The sequence below is a fragment of the Coturnix japonica genome, chromosome 2 (genome assembly GCF_054131305.1).
Source record: "Coturnix japonica strain WE chromosome 2, WE-NBRP24, whole genome shotgun sequence".
Lineage (NCBI taxonomy): Eukaryota > Metazoa > Chordata > Aves > Galliformes > Phasianidae > Coturnix > Coturnix japonica.
The window spans coordinates 25,163,743-25,185,316 of NC_140664.1; the positions used below are offsets into that span (position 1 = coordinate 25,163,743).

A 21,574-nucleotide genomic window follows, 5' to 3' on the forward strand; every position below is an offset into this window, starting at 1 on the left:
GCTCACCTCAAATCTCCTGTGACTTTCCTAGTTCTTAGTAACCAGCAAATTGGGGGCATAGCTCACAGTGCAAAGGGCTCCCTCTTTCCCTGTCATTCTGGAGTATGTACAGTTCTGAATCATAGAATGGCCTGTGTTGATCACCTGGTTTCAACCCCCCTGCTATGTGTGGGGTTGCCAGCCACCAGACCAGGCTACCCAGAGCAGCTTCTCATGCAGACTATAACACTGATGTATTGTGAAGAATTACCAAGCAGTGAAAAACTAAAGCTCAACTGTGCTGTTAGTTAACCAGATGATGTGAGCGAATGACTGCTTTTACCTTGTGCTCTTGGCATGCTGCAGTCCCCTACTGGCACCCCCTGTGTGATATGGGGATGTTACAGTCCTGAAACTCTCGTTCCATGAGAAGGCCCACAGCCTTCACTGCCCAGATGAGAAGTGATGATAGAAAGATAGATTAGATAGATAGATAGATAGATAGATAGATAGATAGATAGATAGATAGATAGATAGATAGATAGATAGAGGAGGCTCGTGACATCCCAAAAGTCAGAGCAGTGCGAAATCTCTCAACAAAAGGTCTCTGTACTGCTCTGGTGAGGCAGATGTTGGCTCAGATTTCAGTTTACCCAGACAAATTATGTGCCCCAGACAGCTCCTCCGTCTACATAAATTCATGTATTCACTACTTATCATTTTATCCCACCATTTTTTTCTGGTTAAATGGATTCTCTCAGTAACAGAAAGCTCTTTGTGCATCTGGTGCAGCATAAGATCAGCAGAGGGGTTAATGCTATTAGAAACCTTTTCCACAAATGCCTTGGCCTGCAGCGAGGAGGATACCAGGAAGCTCATTTAGTTGGGCATATTCTTTTCTGGCAGAGCTTCCATAGCACTAGGAGCTGAAGTTTTAACCCTTAACACACGAGGTGATTTCTGCCCTGCACATTCAGCTCTTCCCTTTAGAAAAGTTTCTATCCCGGCCACAGGGAGGCTACGAATAACAATCTATTTAAGCAGCGCATCTGTATGTGTTTTTCTTTGTGTTTGTTTGTTTCTGTGTGTTTGTTGTGGAGGAAATGGCTGAGCCAAAGACAGCGTTTCTTGCAGCACTGTTTCTCATTGCGGGCACGATGCCTCTGAGGAAGGGCGGCGGTGGGCTGAGCTGGGTGTTAATGAGAGGCTGCTGGGGAGCTCTGAGTTACATCAGGAACTACCGTACACCTGAATTAGGGTACACGAGCTGTTCCGGAGCACAGCACAAGGCGGCACGGAGCTCTGCTTTCCGAGCAGGGAAGGAATGACGGCGCTGAGCCTGGCCCGCCGCCGCCGGGCGCTGTGCGCAGAGCTCCGCCTAACGGTTACTTGAGGCGCGATTCTCCTCAGGTTCCTCAGGTTCACCACAGCCCAACGCCGCGCGGTTTCATTTGCCTTCACCGCACTTTCCCCTACTTTCTTTATACACCTCTGAGGATTTATTGAATTCTAACCCGGTGCTGAAAGACCAGCGCATCAAACAGTGTTGTCAGAAGTGCTCATAGCAGCTAAATAGAGTACTGTGTGCTGGTGGCGGTGTAAGAAGCAAAGGTAAGTTTTCCCCACCAGGAAAGTAAAACACAGCACAGACATGGCACCAAAACATTTATTTACAAGACATATATATATTAACTCTTCTGTTTCTTAATCAATGTTTTTGTAAAGCTATTCGGCTTTCAAATGCCCATGCCTGCTAAGAAAATAATCTTAAAATAAATAACCAATCAGTTACGGTACACCATATGCTTCCACAGCCCTCTGGTAAAATATGTTCAAGGTAATAGAGAGTGTTTGCAGTAACACGTTGATTCTATGAGTTCTGCTTTCAGATGGCTGCAGACCAAAAGCAATTCCTCTGCAGATAACGAAGTACTGAAAAACTGGAATTTTAAACATGTTAGTAAATCTTGGGTTTCATTTGAAGAACATAATTTGAAAGGTTCTGAGCACGTCAGAATGCCACATCAGAAACACATTAGCTTGTGCTTAACCAAAAATACCACAGTGCAGAGCCTACTGTAGGCTATTAAAGCAAATCACAGGTGAAAGCCCACCAGGGTAACTGGTCAGTCTCCTGTTGCTACAGATCTACAGAAAGCAAGATTCCCACTATCCCCAAATAGTTCAATCATCACAGAATTACATCAATTTGAAAAGAAGAAAACAAAAATCAATGTGACTCTGCTCCCACTTCCCTAGGAACTCCACAGCGTTTTACTATTTCCCTGTGAATTACAGCAAGCTCCTACCACAAAGCTTCAGTCTTATTAAATACAATTTCTTTGTACAAGCCAGCACATTGAATTTGTTTTGTACTTTAACAGTGACATCTCTATATACATAGTGGGTTAGTACTGAGTGGCATCTGTTCCTTACACTAAAAAGCTGGTAGCTGGACAATCAGATGTCAATTTTATAAGTAGTTTAGATGGGCAGAAGGGTTAAAAAGGCATTTTGGATACCACACACCGATAAGGCACTAGCTCCCAGGCTCAAAGGAACTCACTGGTCCTGTGTATAAAGCTGTTTGGCTAACAGACCCAACCACACAACCCCCTAGGATGGGGCTTCCATTACTTATCTTTTTCATTGCAGTAATGCATCCAGTTGTGTGTGTGCACAGGTGAGACACTGAAGTCTCACAGAACAACAGGACATAACCTATTAAAAAATGGTACTAATAACAATATGTCTCTGGCCTAGGCTGGAATAAATGTTAAGTTTGAAAGCTTCAGCAATCACTGTTTTCCGTTTGCTTGGTTATAATATGGAAATCACACTATTCTTAGAAAGATATGCCATTTTTTAGAAGTGTATGAAATAGAACCACAGTAAATTGGTAAGGTTACAACAGTATTATAGCTCTTGACATCTGTACACTAACATTCCATGCTGGGAAAAGACCGTGCCCTTAGGAAGCCCAGGCTGCTAGCTGCTTCATGTCATCTTCATCCTCCACTCTCTTCCTGCTTGAAGCTGCAGAGAGAGAGATTAACAACAATCATTAACTAATAATAGTGATCAGAACCATTTTATTTGTGAACATCAGGACTTGCACGGTGCTTTTTAGTTTTAAGATCTTGGGTCACTGCACTGAGGAGCAAGCTAAACGTAGGTAACAGTGATGAAGCTGATGGCTTTGGTGTTTTCACACAGCCCGAATTATAACCTCACACAAATAGCCTACGTTCAGTGACCTGCAAATTGCATGCCCTACTGCCCTGGTTCAGCCCAGGCTTTCCCCAGCTCCATGCCGTGTGCGTCAGGATTTGCATTACTGGGTGTGCACCAGCCGTGCGTGTTTGTTTTAGTGCACACAGTCAGCTCCTGCCATACTGCTGAAAGCTACCATTGCAGAACAGACCCTGAGTACCACTTCTAGAGACTCAAGCTGGGAAGAGGTCACAGAAGACCAACAGGTTGAGTTCCTACACTGCAGGTGCCACTGGCTTACTGCTCAGCAGGGGAAGGTCACAGTGCCATTCTTGCCACTGAGTATCTATTCTTTTTACTAGCACCAGTACACAGCAAGTCCTACAGCTCCTAGAGAACAGGGACACATGAAGGATACAGTTAACAGCTGCCTGTCTGTGGCTTAATTCAAAACAAACACAGCGTAACTGCAGGGAAACAAGACTACCTTAACGTTCCAGGGAAAGAAACCAAAGGAATGACAATGTTTCTTTCTGTTTGCTCGCCTTGCTACCTCTTGCATTGCTAATTACAGTGTCAGTGGCAAACACCAAACCACTAACCTGAAAAGCTGAATTTTCCTGAGGCAAACATTTTGTATCTAGGTCAGACTCTAATTAAAAAAGAAAGATTGATAATCTAATTGCCATATAAAAACTAAATCTTCCCATTCTCTGGTGATTTCATTATATTTCAGCAGGAGATGCACCAGGATATTGAAAGGTGAAGTTCTCTGAATTTACCTCTTCAAATCTATAGAGATTTTGGTCCTAAATGCTCTCATACATCAAACTGGAATTCCTTTTTCTAATAAACTACGCCAAAATAAAAGTAAGGAATTTACAATGCTTTAGAAAACAAAGCAGAGGTAAATAAGTGCCTGTGATTTTCTCTCACTCTTTGACACACAGCGTGGTTTAATCATGAGAAACTTAAAATGGCAAGCCAGCAGTTTACCAGGGCGAGAAGGTAGCGATGTGGATGGAACATTTGGCAGTCTGACATCTCGCATTCTCTTGTTCAGTTCTTCTTGCTCCAGTTCTTCTAATTCTGCCAACAACTCATCCTAAATTCAAGGAAAACATTAACAAATTCATTGTCCTGACAGTGATCTCAGTCAAGGGCACTTGTAACCACCATAAAGCAAAGTATTACTGAAATAGCAGTTTATGCTTGATAAAGGAATGTTATAAAGTAGTGTACTGCAAGGATCATTTTCACCAACTGTGACCAATAGCAATAAACCTTCACTGAAAGTTGAAATGAGGACGATGGAAGTTAGAAACAGGTCAAAGTATAAAACTAGAAACAAAAATGCCAGTGTACTACGTCAGTGTACTACTCATGACAAAGAAAAAGGCAAACAGAGAGAAAAAAGTCCAAATGCCTTCAGCAGATTTGTTCCAAACCTGCAGCCTGCACAGTTTAAACCGATTCTAATTTTAATGTGCATCTTTTCACATTTTAAAAACCAAACAGACTCCATTGGTTATAAGGCAGACTGACATTAATTGTTGTGTTTCCACCCTTTTACGCTAAGCCCAGGATTACATGTGATTTCAAAGCAGCACTAGAGTTGTTCTCCTGGGTCTGGTTACTCACTCCTGAAGCACACAACACCCTCGGGCTTTTAGCTGCAGCAGTTAATTTGGGCAGATAGTCTCATCTACAAGTATAATACTAAAACATAAAAAAGCTTCATGCTTTTTAAAAAGCCAAAGACTAATTCCTTAGATTCTACTCAGGTATGGTAGGACCTTGTTTTGCATTCTTCCTCACACATACAGTGTCACGCCAGGGAGAAACAACCGTTATGTTTATGTGTCTATTTTGAGCAGCACAAATTGCATGCTTCAGTGGTATCATGTGAAGAGGAAATCCAAGTGTGTGGGCAAAATGTCCTTCAAATGAAAAGAAAAAATTAAATATCCTCCTCCAACATAAATCCCCTGAGAACCTTGTGATTAGTCCACTGATTCCAGTACTCTTAAGCTGAAGTAGCGTATAAACCAGGTTTCCCAATGACTGGACACATACTGTAAATATTAGGCTCCTATGCAAAAGCAGATGCTGCTACAATGATGCCCCACATGAATGACAATGGCTTATTTTCCCAAAACAGGAAACACTCATTAACTTAGACCAGTATCTCTTAGAAAGCTTTGGGTCAATCCACACTACACCTAATGAGTCTAGAACCCTACAGAATTATAGAATCACAGAATGACCCGGGTTGGAAGGGACCTCAAGGATCATGTAGTTCCAACCCCCCTGCCTGGCAGGGCCACCAAACATACACATTTACTAGATCAGGTTGCCCAGGGCCCCGTCCAACCTGGTCTTGAACACCTCCAAGGACGGGGCATCCACAACCTCCCTGGGCAGCCTGTTCCAGGGCCTAACCACTCTCTAGTGAAGAACTTCCCCCTAACATCCAACCTAAATCTTCCCTCTTTTAGCTTAAAACCATTTCCCCGTGTCCTGCTATTGTCAGCAAGTCAGCAACCCTACAAGTTGAACACAGACGAAAACTGAGTGATCCTGTATAGCTGTATGGAAGGGCAGTAAGTTTTCCAGTTGACTGGAGCCCAGTTTATGTCAGCCAAATCCCATTCCTTGCACCAATATTAATTCATGATTTAGATTCAAAGTGGAAAAAATAAGAAAGAAGATAATGGAGAGAAAAAAATAAAAATAAAAATAAAAATACAAAGAATCACTACAATTTTCAAAAACTTGTGCAAAAAAATAATTTCTGAATGAAGAGGCAATAAGAAGTTAATTAAGCAAATATGATATATAGCACACATGTTTTTCTCTGCTGTCCATTTGGGTATATAGGAATTAATTAGCTAGAAAGGTGGGAACTGCTTGATTCTTTAAGAGATTATTGAAACGATTCCTAGTGCTCGGCCATCTTAACACAAAGTAGTACAGTTAGTTTGATTTTCTATTTCCACTCAGTCTGACCTGCAGCTGTACTTCCCACAGACTGCACAAAGTACCCCCAGCCTTTGAGCAGTACCAACTTCCTCAGGCACACAGAGTCAAGTGCAGCCATTGGATGAAAGCTACTGCAACAAAGTTTCAGAGGTTTCAGTTTCCTGAATGGTACTTAGGAAAAAAGAGTTCTAGAAGAGAACACTTCCTGCTACAGGAATTATTCCTACATTCTTTCGTACTGTAGAATATCCAGAAAATAATGGCAAGATCATCATCTCTGACCACCAAAACAATACAGTGTGTTAAAATCTGGCCCATATATGCAAAAATTAGGAACAGTAGCCTGTTCATGGTGCAGTGATAGCAATATGCACTCTGTTAAATGGATTCCTGTTTGGAGCACAACAAATTACACCTTTCAGTATCCATTTAGAGCAGTGCAAATTATATGCTTTAGTGACCTTCTCCTGCCATGGTGCAACCGAGAACACTACAACTGAAAATACCAACCACGGCACTAGGTTTGAAACTTCCTTTTTATTTGTCTATATTTTTATCTTTATTATTTCTATAAAAATTTAAATAAACAAAAGAGGTCATAGATAGGATAAATTAAGAGCCACAAAACTTCATATCCTCACCTTTTGAGAAATAAAACTCTGGAACAAACCACTGTACCACAAAACAACTACAGAGTGATTTTACAGCTAAGACTCAGTTCTTACTAAAATACTGACCTCATCAAACTCATCACCAAATGTAGCTCTGTTTGAGATTGCTTCTGAAATTTCCCGAGCCACATCTTGCTGTTCAGTGATATCTTGCATCAAGTCATCAATTTTGTTCAAGTCCCTGGCAACATAAGAGAGAGCAGTTTTTAGAGATACATCATTCAAATTGTGCAGACGGGGCTCAGAAACACCTAAAGAAATCCTAGTTTACTTCTCTTTAAACAGAAGAACTCACATGGATTAATTTCCCTTACTTAAGCCTTAATGTTTCCTGGCAAGTTTAAGTGTGTTTTACTCAGTCCAGTTCCTTCCACTGTGGCATAACAAGTCATTCTGCGCAGCCAGTGCTTCCTCTCTCTGTGCTTCTCACTCATCCATCAGCCAACAGCTACCATCACTGGGCAGACCACATCTCCTTCCTGGGGTCAGCACCACTATAGATGGATCTTTCTTGATGTTAAGCATTCACCAGAACTGGAGGAAACTTATAAGGACCACACTTAAAAGTTTCCCCTTATTGTTCATTTCATTATTGTTTCAGTTCCTGTTTACTTTTGCCAGAACAACCTTTCTGATATAACTCTTTATTCAGGCAGGAAAACGGCTCATGAAACAACATAGGCCATATAAAAGTATTATACACACACACAAAAAAAATACCTTCTATTCGATCCTAACCAGTACTTTGAATCACACAGTTCAGTTTACAGACTTTGAGGTAGAGCATCCACTTAGTTGAAGAAACTCAGCTTTATTGTGGAAGACTTGAGGGCAGCATCAGGTCTCTGCTGCCAAGGCCTATTTACTAAAAAAAAGTGCCACCTGAATCTCTTTATTTAGCCGGACTTCCATCTAAACTTGCTGCTAAGAAAAAATATTTGCCTGCCAAATATAACACAACAGCACCAACAGCATTCCTGACATTAAATGCTTGAACCAAAATGAAGTCAAAAACTGGATGACTGGATACAACAGACCATAGCGATGATAAAGGTTAAAAACAATTACCAAGCTCCTTTTGAAAGCCAGTAGTAGTGACTTACATATTTTCATGGACTTTTTTCATAGTTTGTGCAGCATAACTCATATTCTTGAGCACTTCTGTGTTGGTGTGTGAATTCTCCAGTGCCTCTCTCTGGAATTCAATTGTTGAGAGCGTCCCATCAATTTGACTCAGCTGCTTCTCATACCTCTTTTTTCTCTTCAGTGCTTGTAAGGCAGCTGGAATGCAAAGAGGCACAGGACATTGTGTATCTTCACAGCAAAACACAAGGACAAGCAGTTCAGTAACGATCTGACCAGGAGAAGTCACAGTTCTCACCTTCCTACCTTACTAGAAGAGAGGCAAACTTTGACCACATCGGATCAGCAGCCTGTTTATCACCAACATGCAGAAGCATGAACATGCTGGGCAGCCTCTTTTAGGTTAAATCCTTTTAGAACAGGCAAGAACAGCTTCTTCCTCCTCTACAGAAGATCTTGAATTCCACGTGGGGAAAACGGGGAAGATAGGGATGAAAAAGAAAAACATCAAAGAGAAATCAGAAAGCAGGAAATGAGAAAGAAAAGATTGCAAAGCCTAAGGTAGAGCTAAGGAAGACAGAGCAAGATCTGGCATAACGGCCACCTCTCCAACAGTGCTGTTGACAATGTTTTGTCTCGGTAGCAGAAAGTGACCAGTGTAAAGGCAAGTCCAAATGACCTGACCTCAGGTCAGAGGCAAGATTCACACTTCTTTGGCTTTCAGTTTTATCTGCGCCCAGTGTCGCAGTGATAGGAATGCCACGTTGCAACACCAGGGCCCGGGTTCGAATCCCCCTGTGGTGCAAGTGGTAGAAGTGCTGCTCTGCTACACAGAGGCTCGAATCCCGGGGGTTGGACTCGATGATCTCTAAGGTCCCTTCCAACCCGCACAAGACTATTATCTATTATTATAATCCTTATGTTCCTTGTAGTCATCAAGGAACATACATATTAAAAACTCTGAGCTTGAAAATATATAGAAGATATAAAGCTTTTGTGGACAAGGTCACACTTAAATCCAGCACTTCTCAATTGCCTTTTTAAATCAGGCAGATTACTGTTTTGTATTTGCTAAGTTGTAAGCAGCATACTTTGCCCAGAGTAAATCATTACCTGTATAAATGCATGTGACAAACAGAAGGAGAAAAGGGCTTTCACTCAGTTTCTGGGTGTGGAACACACAATCTTGCCACAAGCATTTCCTGACCAGTATTCCTTCCAAACCCGACATGTGCCAGGCAAGATAAAGCATACAAAAGAGACTAAGTTCTGACTTAGGGAAAAAAAAGAGAGAGACTATTAGTTTTTCAAAGCCAGTTAATAGCCGTGTCTTTTTTCCTGTTATATTCAATTTTTCAATCATGTTCAGAGCCAGCAAGCAACTGCAGTCCCCAGTCAGTGGAAAAAAGCAATTACTGTTGGTGTTCTGTTTACTTGTGTAAAAAAACAATGAATCTAGACATTGGGGTATCCAGTTCTCCAAATAAAGCAAGGATACCCTAAAATATCTACTTACTGCTTGTGCTTGAATTTGACATAGTCAAAATTGCCATCATTAGCTGCACAAGGACAAGCATTCCCACAGACTCTGAAGTACAGCGCCTTTGGAATCTAAGGTAAAGTGTATGAGGACAGCAAACCACAATCAAAACAGATTAACTCGGTATTGAAATTCAGCATTTAGCCAGCTTTTGGGACACAGTCTGAAGCTTTGCAGTCCCAAGCATGAGTACAGGTTGGGAAACAAGCGGACTGAAAATAGGGAAGTATTGTCCTTTGTTCTTGTGAGGCCCTATTTGGAACACTGTGTTCAGGTCAGGGGCACCCATCCTAAAAAGGAGATGGAGCCTTTGGAGCAAGTCTAGAGGAGGCCACAAGGATGGTGAGAGGGCTGGAGCACCTCTCTCCTCTGAAGGCAGACTGAGAGAGTTGGGAGCTTTCAGTCTGGAGAAGAAAAGGCTCTGGGGAGACCTTAGAGTGGCTTTTCAGTGACTTACAGAACAAAGCTCATGTTAGCAAATCAATTCATACTCTTTCCTTATCAACCCAGGTGTGACATATTCCAACACAATAATACATCACCTTTCACCTTATATTAAATGAATGCCCTTAATTGCAGAGTTCTGTAATTATAGCCCCTACAGATAAAATAAGAGAATTTCACTGTTACTTGAAATCTGTTTTTTCTGTTTTATGGATTGTAATTAAATTTACTTTTAAGTAATTTTCCACTACACACACAAGCATTTTTAAGTCTGCGTACTAATTCTTGCAAGCACAATATTTAAATGCTTCACAGAAATGCTACTGCATAATAAACTGAAATATAATCTCTAATTTTTTAAATGAAAAATTGAGGAGAACATCAACTTACTTTACTGAAGCTCTGAGAATGACACTGAAAGAGAGCGTTGCCCATTTCCAAGATTTCAGAAAAGGAAAGACAGCCTGGTAGGATGAGTCTAAGTAAGGGCAGAGTCTGAGGAAGCAAAAGTAAGACCAGTTTAAGCAGGTAGAGGTGGAGGTCTTCAGGACAAAAAGAAAGCAGTCTCATATACTCTGTTTTGCTCCAGTGAAGCAGATTCCACTCCCGCATTTTATAATGGAGTGGTGAGCAATTCCTTGTAGTTTACCAAGTGTGTTGTGCTCTTCTTCACATCACACAGAATCACAGAATTGTAGGGGTTGGAAGGGACCTCTAGAGATCATCGAGTCCAACCCCCCTGCCAAAGCAGGTTCCCTACACCACATCACACAGGTAGGCGTCCAGGCAGGTCTTGAATATCTCCAGAGAAGGAGACTCCAAGTCCAGCAAGCAGGACACAGCTCAATAGGATTAGGAACCACTGCTTTGAATTTGAGTTTTTATTCTATTTTCCAGTTTAGTGGTTGGAACAGCAACAGGCTATTGCATCGGTTTAGGCATGAATATTGATGATCTTCTGTTATTTACACACAGACACTTCTCCAGTATCGCTGCTAAGCTGATGTTATAGTAAGGAACAAGAAATAACCAAAAAGCCTTAAAATTCCCAGGGGAAAACTGGTTATGTCTTCAGAAGACATAACAGCACTGTGAAAACACCGGATTTCATTCTTGACTACAGTTCACAAAAACTCCACTTTGTGTCCCATTAGGGACTGATGGATTACAGAATCAGAATTCAAACCAGGTACAACCAGATGAAACGCCACTGAGGCCATAAAAATCACACTGCCTTAAGATCATTATTGATACTCTTAATCCTTAAAACCCTGTGAGGGAAGCCATATACAGTTACAACTGAGACAATAATTCAGTAGCAATAAGGCACTTGACTCATGACAACCACTCCAGCTGACTGCAAGACACTTTGAACGTGACCAAAAAGAGCAGAGAACAATGGCTGTAAGTCACAGAACAAAGACATGCTTAAAGGTTTCCTCCTGTCTCCCTGCCACAAACCTTCAGTCAGTCCCTACCTGTCACACACCCTGCTACAGCGATGATGGCCCTGTCCCTGACAGCAGCAACTGCCACATTGCTCTCCAGTTTCAGCAGCATTCTGGCTCCAAGTAGCTCATTGAAAAGGAATGCTACATGGCTACATGAGCCCTACCCAAATGTACTACACAAGAAAATCCACTCATATAAGCCAACCTTCTTCACAAGCTTTGTTCTCAGTAGTATTATATAGCTGCTAGGTTAAGCTTTATTGCTATTCTGGATATAGAAGAAATGAAGGGAAGGGAAGGGAAGGGAAGGGAAGGGAAGGGAAGGGAAGGGAAGGGAAGGGAAGGGAAGGGAAGGGAAGGGAAGGGAAGGGAAGGGAAGGGAAGGGAAGGGAAGGGAAGGGAAGGGAAGGGAAGGGAAGGGAAGGGAAGGGAAGGGAAGGGAAGGGAAGGGAAGGGAAGGGAAGGGAAGGGAAGGGAAGGGAAGGGAAGGGAAGGGAAGGGAAGGGAAGAAAATAAGAAAGAAAGAGGTATGGCTTCTTTCAAGTTATTTTTGAAGTACTTCTTTTAATTCATCCATATTTTAGGATCTGTGACAGCCTTCAGGCTTAAACAAAGTTATTTTCACAGGCACAGACACACTTCAGAAAACCCTCTTTCTTCTAAATGGACTTTTCTGGCAGCAAAACAGAAATAAAAGACTTGCATGTCTGTGGAGCTATGAGATAGGGCAGCTGAAGGAAGATTCAGAGGCATTGGGATTATTGTAAGAGCAAACAAGCAGTAACAATAAGGCACAGAGCATGAACACTTCCCAGGACTACTCTGGAGGGACATTTTCTTGTACTTTGTGCTTATTCATACATTCAGTATTGCTGATAAACTCGCTTTAAACAAATAAACAAAGTCCTGGTCATCATTTCATCACTCAGCAGTGGAGAACCTCTCCACATGCTAAAAGAACACCCAAAACGAAGGTGGGAATTTTCAGGTGAAAAAGCTTCTCTGTGGTGAGCTGTATTGGATCCTAACCCACAATCATAAAGGAACCGGGTGTTGTCATTGCTAACCCGGACATAACGAGCCATAGAAGCACAAAGAAAACACAACATCTTGCATCTCTCCGGCACTACCCCAATTTCTCAACTCGAGCCTCATCAATTCTGACACTTTGGATCACTTTCTGTCCTTCACAATATTGAAGATGAAGGGCCAATGTGCTGCTGGAGCTGGCAGCTGTGCACTGATTGAAACATCAACAGATACTCAAGAAAATAAAGCAAGACTGAGTTATGATCTGATATGGTGAGACATCCAAAGGCAATGCAAACTGTACAAATAACTACTGCTCATCATGACATAACCTCTCTTAGAGGAATTCCAGCACACACTGTCCTTCAGAAAACCATGTGATAGTCTAGCTACAGTAAAAAGTTACCATCAGGTAACATGGCAACTGTATCATCCCCAAGGCCCAGCTAATTTCAAATGAAATACAGGAACTGCAGAGATGCAGACTTCATGAAGGAGAAGCCAAATATATTAACTGGCACTTCAGATCTGTTTATATAGCTAATATGTTACAGCTTGAAGGCAAGTTAAACCTCCTGATGTCACACAAACCCATCCAAGACTCAGACCAATCTGAACTCATGAAAAATTGCTGCCCCTCGAGTATGATCTCACTTGTGTCAGTAAAATTGACTCACACTCATGAGCCTAAAAATCAAATGAGATCACATTAACTTGGAGCACTGTCTGTATTTAGATAAATCCTGCTTCATCCCACGTGCTCCTATTATAAATTCCACGGGCTCCTCCACAGGAGCAATTATGAAAAGAACACATCAAGAGACCCACCAGCTCCTTCTGAAATATTTGCTTTAACAAGGCATTGTAGATTCAAACTTCTATTCTCTTGTCCGCACGTTGTGTTTACACAGCGCTACAATAGTTGCAGTCTAGCACAGATTTCCTCTGTACTATAGCACAAGGAGCAGTCAGAGCTGTTATACATTAATGAACTGTGATAAAAACTAGCACAAACATCACAGCAAATGAAGGATATTCTTAGGGAATGAAGTTTACTCAGGCTGCCAAATTCAATCGCTTTGGCACAGCAAGATGAGTTTCTCCCATTTATCATGACTGGAGTTTCACCACCTCCTTATGACTTTAGAGCCATTTTTGACATTAAAAGAAGATCTTTCTCTGTACTTCTTGCCCTACTTTCTCTTTACTGACCTTAACTGCGGGTTACTGAGCAAATGACAAGATCAAAGGGAGTTATTTTTGACCACGACCAGTTCAACAATACAGTTTGCAACAAGACTTCACACAGACCTGCATAGATAAAACCAGGATTGCACACTCAGTGCAGCAGAGGAAGCAAACACCTGGGAGAGAAGCTTCACAAGCCTAATGCCACGTGTTTTAAGCATGAGACAATGGGTTGACTAACAGCCGGAACCCACATAAACCAGTCAGGTTGCAGAAACTGATCCACCTTCTCCCAGTAATGAGTAATTGCTGCCTCTGCACCATTCTGTTCTTCACAGGTGCCCAAGCTCTTCTGCAGTCATGGAGTTGGAAAAAACCTAGCCTAGCCTGGGCAAAAACAATCTAGCTGAAAAACTAAGACATTTTACAGCTGCTTTCTGGAACACACCCTTCAGGAAGCTCTGACAACAAAAGGATGGGAGTAGTAGTAGTGTGAGGCAAGACTGAAGCAGGAAACTGCAGTAACGCCAGCTTAAAGTGCAGGCTTGGCATGAAGTTCCATAGCAGCATGCCTAGGTCTTGGTAGGAATTGCTACAGGCATAGGAACAAGCCTGTTTCCTTCTGTCAGCCCCACTGCTCGTGCACAGTGACCCAGCTCTGGGAGCCATCTGGTCACTGTGTCCCACAGCATGAGTTTACAGTGATTCCCTCCCTGAAGAGCCAGTGCCTGCTCAAAAGCCCAGTGAGACACTCCAGTTCAAAGCAGGGAAGTCCATAAGAACTCTCTAAGATGTCTGGAACACAACAACCCTCAACGTGACATCCCTGAGAGCTCACGTGCCACACACAGACTCAGCTGCTGGGATGGCTTTGGTCCCTTAAAATCTGACCAACTCCTACCAACGTTTTCTAAACCTAATTAAATACTTCCTGCTAACAACTATGAAGTGCTAAAGCATTACAAATACATTAAGGGGATAACCAAAGCACTCCTCACGAGCTCTAAATTATACAGCATTAACTTTTTTAATTATCCAGCAACAGAAGGAGTATGTGAAAGAACTACTCTTTTGCTGCAGTGTGAATCTTTGATTCTGAATATTTTGTCTCTGTTTGGAAGCATTTAACAAAAAGTACATCTTGGAGCAGACAATAAGGATTCCAGGCAACTTAAAGAAGTAATTATCTTGTTTCTCAAAGGCCTGTGTGTCCATGTGGTTCCAACCATTTGCTTCCCAGAGACGACAACACTGATGTAAGCAGGATCCTGACTTTAATTTATTACCACCCGCTGGACAACAGGCACAAAACTAGTTAAGAATAAAGCATCCTCTTATCAGTCCGCCATAATGACTCCACAGCACACCGCACACAAACGGATACCAAAGCCACCACAGCAGCCTACTGTAGGAACCCGGCCATTTAAAGACACACAACCCACTCAGGCTGCCACTGAACGGATCACCCGGGGTTCTCCCGGCCAGACACGGGGCTCACCTCGCCTGTTCTTGGTGCCGTGCTGCCGGGCCAGTGCGAGCTCCCGTTCAATCCTGGTCTCCAGGTACTCCTGCTTCTTGCTGAGCATCTCCTCCGTCTCCCGCAGCCGGGCCAGGGCCTCCTGCGGCGAGGGCCCCCCACGGCCCTTGGAGGCCGCGGAGCCGCCCCCCTTGAAGAACCTGGAGATCTTGCTCATCGCGGCGTCGTTAGGCTCTGCCCGCGCCGGGCCGCCCCAGAGCCGCGAGGGCACTTCCCGGGCCGAGGTACGGCACCTGGCGGCGGGGCGGGGCGGGCCGGGCCGGCCTCACCTCCCGCCCCCGGATCGCGTGTGCCCCTCGAGCGGCGACAGGGCGCTGAGCTCTGCGGGCAGCACCGGCGTCCACGGGCAGCGGGCGGGACCGAGGGCGGCGGGGGGGCGGGCCGCTGCCCGGCGGACGTGGGGCGGCGGGGGGAGCGGCAGCAGGGAGCTGCAGCGAGGAGGTTCCTGCCTCCTGGCCGTCTACAGAAGGAACGCTGCGGGCGCCTTTCTATGCCCTGCCCCTTCTTCGGCTGAGCGCTCACGGCGTGCTTTGGTAGCAGTGCAGGAAGCGCAGTCCTGCTTCGAGATAACCGGACATGGAAAGTTTAGGGATGGATTTACAGCTTGTGTTTCTCCCCAGTTTCGGGATCACAGAGGTTGGAAAAGACCTCAAAGATCAGCTGGTTCAACTGTCAACCCACCCCCACCATACCACTAAACCAGGTCCCTCAGTGCTGCTTCGTTGCCCTTAATAGGACACACTCCATGGCCTCATTGCAGCCTTTCAGTTCCCTGAAGGGAACTTACTCCCAGGAGGGGAGTAAACTCTTTGAAAGGGCTGACAATAGCAGGACACAGGGAAATGGTTTTAAGTTAAAAGAGGGAAGATTTAGGTTGGATGTTAGGGGAAAGTTCTTCACTAGGAGAGTGGTTAGGCCCTGGAACAGGCTGCACAGGGAGGTTGTGGATGCCCCGTCCTTGGAGGTGTTCAAGGCCAGGTTGGACGGGGCCCTGGGCAACCTGATCTAGTAAATGTGTATGTTTGGTGGCCCTGCCAGGCAGGGGGGTTGGAACTACATGATCCTTGAGGTCCCTTCCAACCCGGGTCATTCTGTGATTCTGTGATGGCCTCATTGTCTTTGTTCCAATGAGTCTCATATTGCAAGGAGTGTTTGCAGAGGGACAGTCACCTCATTAACAACGCCAACCAGCCATGAATGTGCCAGCACCTGATGTATGATGTCAGTGACAAGCAGGTGACAGACTCCTTGTAAATACCGGGTGCAGAAGTCGCTGGTGACACAAGCTGTGTGGTGGTGAGTGGCAGCTGTAAGCCATGCTGTAAGAGGACAGTCATGCACAAGTGCCCTGAGGCTCTGCTATGACCTCACCTCAAGCACTGCGTGCAAATTTGAGTGCTATGATACAAGAAGGACACGAAACTATGAGAGAGCATCCAAAGGAAAGCTGCAAATGTGGTAAAGGATCCAGAGGGCTACAGTAAAGGCACCGCCACGACTAACAGTGCCACCCAGCAGGTGCCACAAACCCCTCCCTGAAGCGGGGAGAGCCGCATATCTGCATACGTACTCCCACCCCTTCTCCTCCCAGTCCCTCCGTGCCCGCCCCCTGCCTGCTTGGAGTCCTCCAGCGCTTGCGCTCCTCGCTCGGCTCCCCACCCCTTCCGTGAGGGAAATGGCGGAGCTGTCGGTGGGGCAGCACTGTGGGGTGCCGGACTGCAGGCAGCTGGGTGAGCTCTATAGGGCTCGGCGGGGGAAAGCTCCGTGGCAGCACCGCCTTTGTGCCGGTGCAGGACTGTTGTTGTTACTGTTCTCATTTTCCACTCTTATAGTTGATTTCAGGTGTTAATGGAGAGGTAAAAACCAAATTAAAAGCTATTAGAAAAACAAACAAATCAACAATAACAACAACAAAAAAATCCGTGTTGTTTAACTGAGAGCAAATCTCCCTTTTTGCTTCTGAGTTGAAGGAGGGAAGATTTAGGTTGGATATCAGGAGGAAGTTCTTTACTATTAGAGAGGTGAGGTGCTGGCACAGGCTGCACAGAGAGGTTGTGGATGCCCCGAACCTGGAGGTGTCCGAAGCCAGGTTGAATGGGGCCCTGGGCAGCCTGGTGTAGTGTTAGATATGGATGTTGGCAGCCATGCATGTGGCAGAGGGGTTGGAGCTTCATGATCCTTGAGGTCCCTTCCAAGCCAAGTCATTCTGTGTTTTCTTTCAGATTTTCTCCCCTTTGTATGTGATGGCTGTTCAGGTGTTTTTTGGTAAGTCTTCCTGCATGTCTCAGTATGGCAATTGTTGCAGACCTAAATGTGCAGTAACTCAAGTTAGATATGTTCATTTGAAAAGTAATTTTTTTTATTGCCTGTTCTCCCAAACAGCTGTTGTAGTGATTTGAATTCAGAAAGAGTATCTCTAGAATGTGGTTAACTATTATAGAAGGCGTGAGGGTTAGACCTTGATTTGTACAGATGTTGGTATTGCGCTTTTTTATGTGCACTTTTCTCCTCTTGAAATGATGATAATGTTGTGATATTTTCTTCTTTTGCCACTGAGTCTTCAGCACAGGAGCCGGGATGCTCATGGGTGTTCTGAGGTAATCTAATAGTACAAGACTACCTTTAAAATGCTGTGCAACTGAACTGGCTATTTTTTTTAGATTAAGGCATATATGCATAATAAATAACTGTGAATTATTAAACTGAGGGTGCTTGACAAGCTTAAAAAAATGAATGTACTCTTTCTCTGTGTTTCAGGATTAAGTTTGATTAGGAGGATGGTTCTTTTTGTAACATTTATGTTATTTAGAACTATATTAATGCTGAACTAGTTTTACCTAGAGAATGGAGAGCAGGCACAGTCTTTTTCAGTAACCTGGCTGGTGTCTTGTCTGTGTTATGCTTGTTTACACCTATTTTGTACTGATGCTCAGGTGAATGTAAGAAACAACCCTGTGAAACCAGACCAGCACACATCTTACCTGTGCTCGTACAAGGACTGCCATGCAAAGGAACTTTTGCCAGTTTTATGTCCCTACTGTGAAAAACATTTTTGCCTGAGGTGAGTGGAATAGGGTTTTTAAAGATAAATGCTTGTTCGTTTGTGATGGGGCAGTAATTAATGTAAGTTTTTATCTCTGTTATTTACAGGCATCGGCATCAATCAGATCATGAGTGTGAAAAAATGGACACACCGAAACCTCGAATGGCTGCCACCCAGCAGCTAGTTAAAGATATTATAGGCAAGTACAATGGGAAAATATATATATGCTACAGTTTTCTTCAGAAGGATTGTGACCTTCTTTAATGGTCTAGGCTTGACCAAAACATTGACAAGATTGGATTTCCTTGTTTGAATAGCCTTAAACTCACCTGTCGGCTTGTAATTGTGTTCACTGTAACTGCAAAAAGAGTAGCATATATCATAACTAGAAGTAAAATCTTTGAAAACAGAGAGGAGACTCAAGTTTCCTTCAGAATTATTGCACTGTGTACTATCACAAGTACTATCATGTAGTTAATTTTAGTTACCTACTTATCTTTCCATATTAGTTTATATGCAGATAATGGTTGTATTCTGTGCATGTGCCCATCTGCTGGGATTATAGCTATGCAGTCAAGGTGGCAAAAAAAAGTGAGTCCCACAATACAATTTTTGTAGCTTTTATACAAGATCTGGTGCAGGAAAGAGAATAGAACACACTGCCTAACTGGCCAATGGGTATTATATGTAGAAAGGAGAACCTAAACCTGTTGCCATATGAATACTGTGATCACCACAGCTACAGTAACATTGGAATTTGTATCTCTTCAGCCTTTGCAAGATGTTTACCTGGTTCTTTTGCTGATCTGCCTTTCTCTGAAGATGAGTTCTGTTACATCATAAATATTCTTGAATAGGGGTACATAATAACTTGCCCTTGACAAGGTTGGGAGTTGACAACTTAAGAGATACAGCAAGGCTTATAGTATAGAGGTGTAATATAAGCTTATTCCAAGGTATGTTCATGACAAATTTGACTCACACTAACAAGAGTTAATATTCTTCTCAGATTCTAAAAAAAGTGAAGAAATAAAAAGCAAAAAGCGCAAAGGAGCAAGAAACAGTGAAACAGCAGCAAAAGTGGCATTAATGAAACTGAAAATGCATGCATGTGGTGACAAGTCCTTGCCTCAGGTCAGTCATATTTGGTTTCCATAATTGACTTCTCTAAGGGAAGGATACGTTTTCTAACTTTCTTCTTTTTCTCAGTTTCTTTATGGGTTTAATTCTCCAAGTCCACTGTCATTTACACATAGATTTCAGCTTGCCATCCATGCCTTTTGTAAGGTGTTTTTGTACAGCTTAGAGCAAATTGTGTTAGCACACCAAGTTTAGGCCTCTGAGATTGGATTTATAATAGTGACAACATTCTGTGTGATAATTAGGTGTTTAATTATTGTTTTTTAAACAACTGTAGCTACTCTATTACTGAGTCCTCTTATGAACTTATTTTTTTTCTGTACTTGTCATGCTTTAAATTAGATAGATCTTCTGCTATGAGCAGGATTATTGCAAAGACCTGCTTGTAACACTCCTCATAGTGCCATTGTAAGAAATATTTGCTGCAGAGAGAGTGATTAATTTCAAATATTATGGAACATTGACTGATAAATAAATTCCTGTATCTCTCTCTATTGAATTTGCTTCCTAGACTCTTCCTAGATAATCACTGTTTACTCTTCTTTACTGCCATGCTAGTTCCAGTTTGACAGATTTTTTTAATACGAAGTTTCTCAAACGCTTCTTAGGCATATTAGTTCTCATAGCACTATATAGTGAAGTTGTAGATGTTCAAAACTTGACTGAATCTGACTCGATGCCACCTGATCAGTCATTGTAGTTAGGCTCAGCTCCAGTTTTGCCTTGCATTGAGCATGGTCTGCAGCATGTGATCCCAGCAGTCCTTTCTAACTAAGATCAGGAAAAAAAAAAGACTATTTTAGAAATGTCTTTTCTCTCTTGATAGGCCAGGGACTGGTTTTTTGCAGGTAATTGCTTCTTTTGGGTACTGATTGCAAGTAAGTCAGTCAGCCAGCTCAAAACAGGGCCATGTGGCAGTATAGTGGTAGTTATTGTGTCCTTGATTGACTGATATTCTCTTGGGTATGGCACAGAAATTCTGGGATGCAGCAGTAGAATGAGCAGTTTTGTGAACTGTGTTGCAGTGAGCTGTAGGAAACTGCCTTGTCATCCTTAGAACTGGAGGAGGAACTGGAGGAAGGTGCTAGGACACTGTTAGAAACTATTTTACCATGTGCTTGTAATAAGATGGCTGTGGTAGCTGTTTCACAACTTGTAGTCATTTATGTTTGAGATTTAAGTCCTGCTTCCCTTTCCCCTTTGTAGGATTCCTTGGTGTTACAGATTTTTGTGTGAGGAAAGTGCACAGGTTGAAAATTCTCCTCAGTTTTATGAACAGGCTGAGAGGAGGAGTGTCTGGTTTGGATTCATAAAGGACAGATACAACTGAGAAATACATCAATGCATATCTGTGGAATTACGCTTTGCTCTTCTGCTTTTACTTTTTATCTTTTATAAGTGTAACTCATTTTTATGTTTCTCTAGACAGAAAGAATTTACTTTCAAGTGCTTTTACCAAAGGGAAACAAAGAGAAAAGCAAGCCTATGTTCTTCTGCAGTAAGTGGAGTATTGGCAAAGTAGTAGATTATGCAGCTTCATTAGCAAGCCTTAAAAATGACAACAACAAATCAACAGCCCAGGTAAATAAGTAATTGTGTGTGTGTGTGTGTGTATAGATATATATATATTATACATACATACATATGTATATATATGTATGTATAATATATGTATATATGTGTGTATATGTATACATACATATGAATATATATGTAATTTTTTTTTCTCTTCCCTCCTTCTCCTCCTCTTTTTGCATCTCAGGCAAATTTAGCTATTAATTTCTGTGTTATTTACCTTGTAGAAATTGAGGTTATGCCACAGTGCCTCTGGAGAAGCGTTGCCATTTGAGCACACGTTGGAAAAATGGCTGTCTGATGAAGAGTATCCATTATTCAATGGTGGAAATATAATTCTGGAGTATCTTGATAACGATGTTTTATTTATAGAAGATACAGAGTCATACTTAACTTAGTAAATTATTGTGAACGAGACAACAGAAGATCTTCTACAAGTGTGGTATTCAAACCAAGGCCACTTTCTTCTTCATGGAATCATAGAACAGCTTGACTTGGAAAGGACCTCAACAATGATCTGGTTCCATTGGCAGGGTTTGCTACCCTTAAATGACCCTGAGTTTCAAAGGGTGCTTCGACATAATAAAATTACATCTGTAGTTGCTTGTAGTGGCTTCTAAAACCTTGAACTGACATATAACACCACCGCATTCAATGGGCAAAAGGCGGCCCTCCCCTCCTCGCAGGCGCGTTGGATCC

General features: G+C 42.8%; 2 protein-coding genes across 7 annotated transcripts; one reads left to right on the top strand and one right to left on the bottom strand.

Annotated features, from left to right (window-relative positions):
- Positions 1-1,627: 1,627 nt before the first annotated feature.
- On the bottom strand, positions 1,628-15,274 carry CHMP4C (charged multivesicular body protein 4C). Of its 4 annotated transcripts, XM_032442783.2 has the most exons (8): positions 15,079-15,215; positions 10,303-10,407; positions 9,042-9,201; positions 8,227-8,383; positions 7,949-8,126; positions 6,912-7,026; positions 4,189-4,297; positions 1,628-3,015 (listed from the first exon to the last, which is right to left on the bottom strand). In XM_032442783.2, the coding sequence occupies exons 5-8, from the start codon at positions 7,990-7,992 to the stop codon at positions 2,951-2,953; spliced, it is 333 nt and encodes a 110-aa protein (XP_032298674.2). In that variant the 5' UTR covers positions 7,993-8,126; positions 8,227-8,383; positions 9,042-9,201; positions 10,303-10,407; positions 15,079-15,215; the 3' UTR covers positions 1,628-2,950. The 4 variants fall into 4 exon arrangements, with proteins under 4 accessions (XP_032298674.2, XP_085395562.1, XP_032298675.2 ...); XM_085539436.1 differs by lacking the exon at positions 9,042-9,201 and having other exon boundaries at positions 8,235-8,383; XM_032442784.2 differs by lacking the exon at positions 9,042-9,201.
- Positions 15,209-21,471, top strand: ZFAND1 (zinc finger AN1-type containing 1). Of its 3 annotated transcripts, none has more exons than XM_085539434.1 (8): positions 15,209-15,341; positions 17,340-17,382; positions 17,675-17,714; positions 18,051-18,178; positions 18,268-18,359; positions 19,170-19,294; positions 20,726-20,881; positions 21,103-21,471. In XM_085539434.1, the coding sequence occupies exons 5-8, from the start codon at positions 18,302-18,304 to the stop codon at positions 21,271-21,273; spliced, it is 510 nt and encodes a 169-aa protein (XP_085395560.1). In that variant the 5' UTR covers positions 15,209-15,341; positions 17,340-17,382; positions 17,675-17,714; positions 18,051-18,178; positions 18,268-18,301; the 3' UTR covers positions 21,274-21,471. The 3 variants fall into 3 exon arrangements, with proteins under 3 accessions (XP_085395560.1, XP_015711332.1, XP_085395561.1); XM_015855846.3 differs by lacking the exon at positions 15,209-15,341 and adding an exon at positions 16,784-16,847; XM_085539435.1 differs by lacking the exons at positions 15,209-15,341; positions 17,675-17,714 and adding an exon at positions 16,784-16,847.
- The last annotated feature ends 103 nt before the right edge of the window (positions 21,472-21,574 follow it).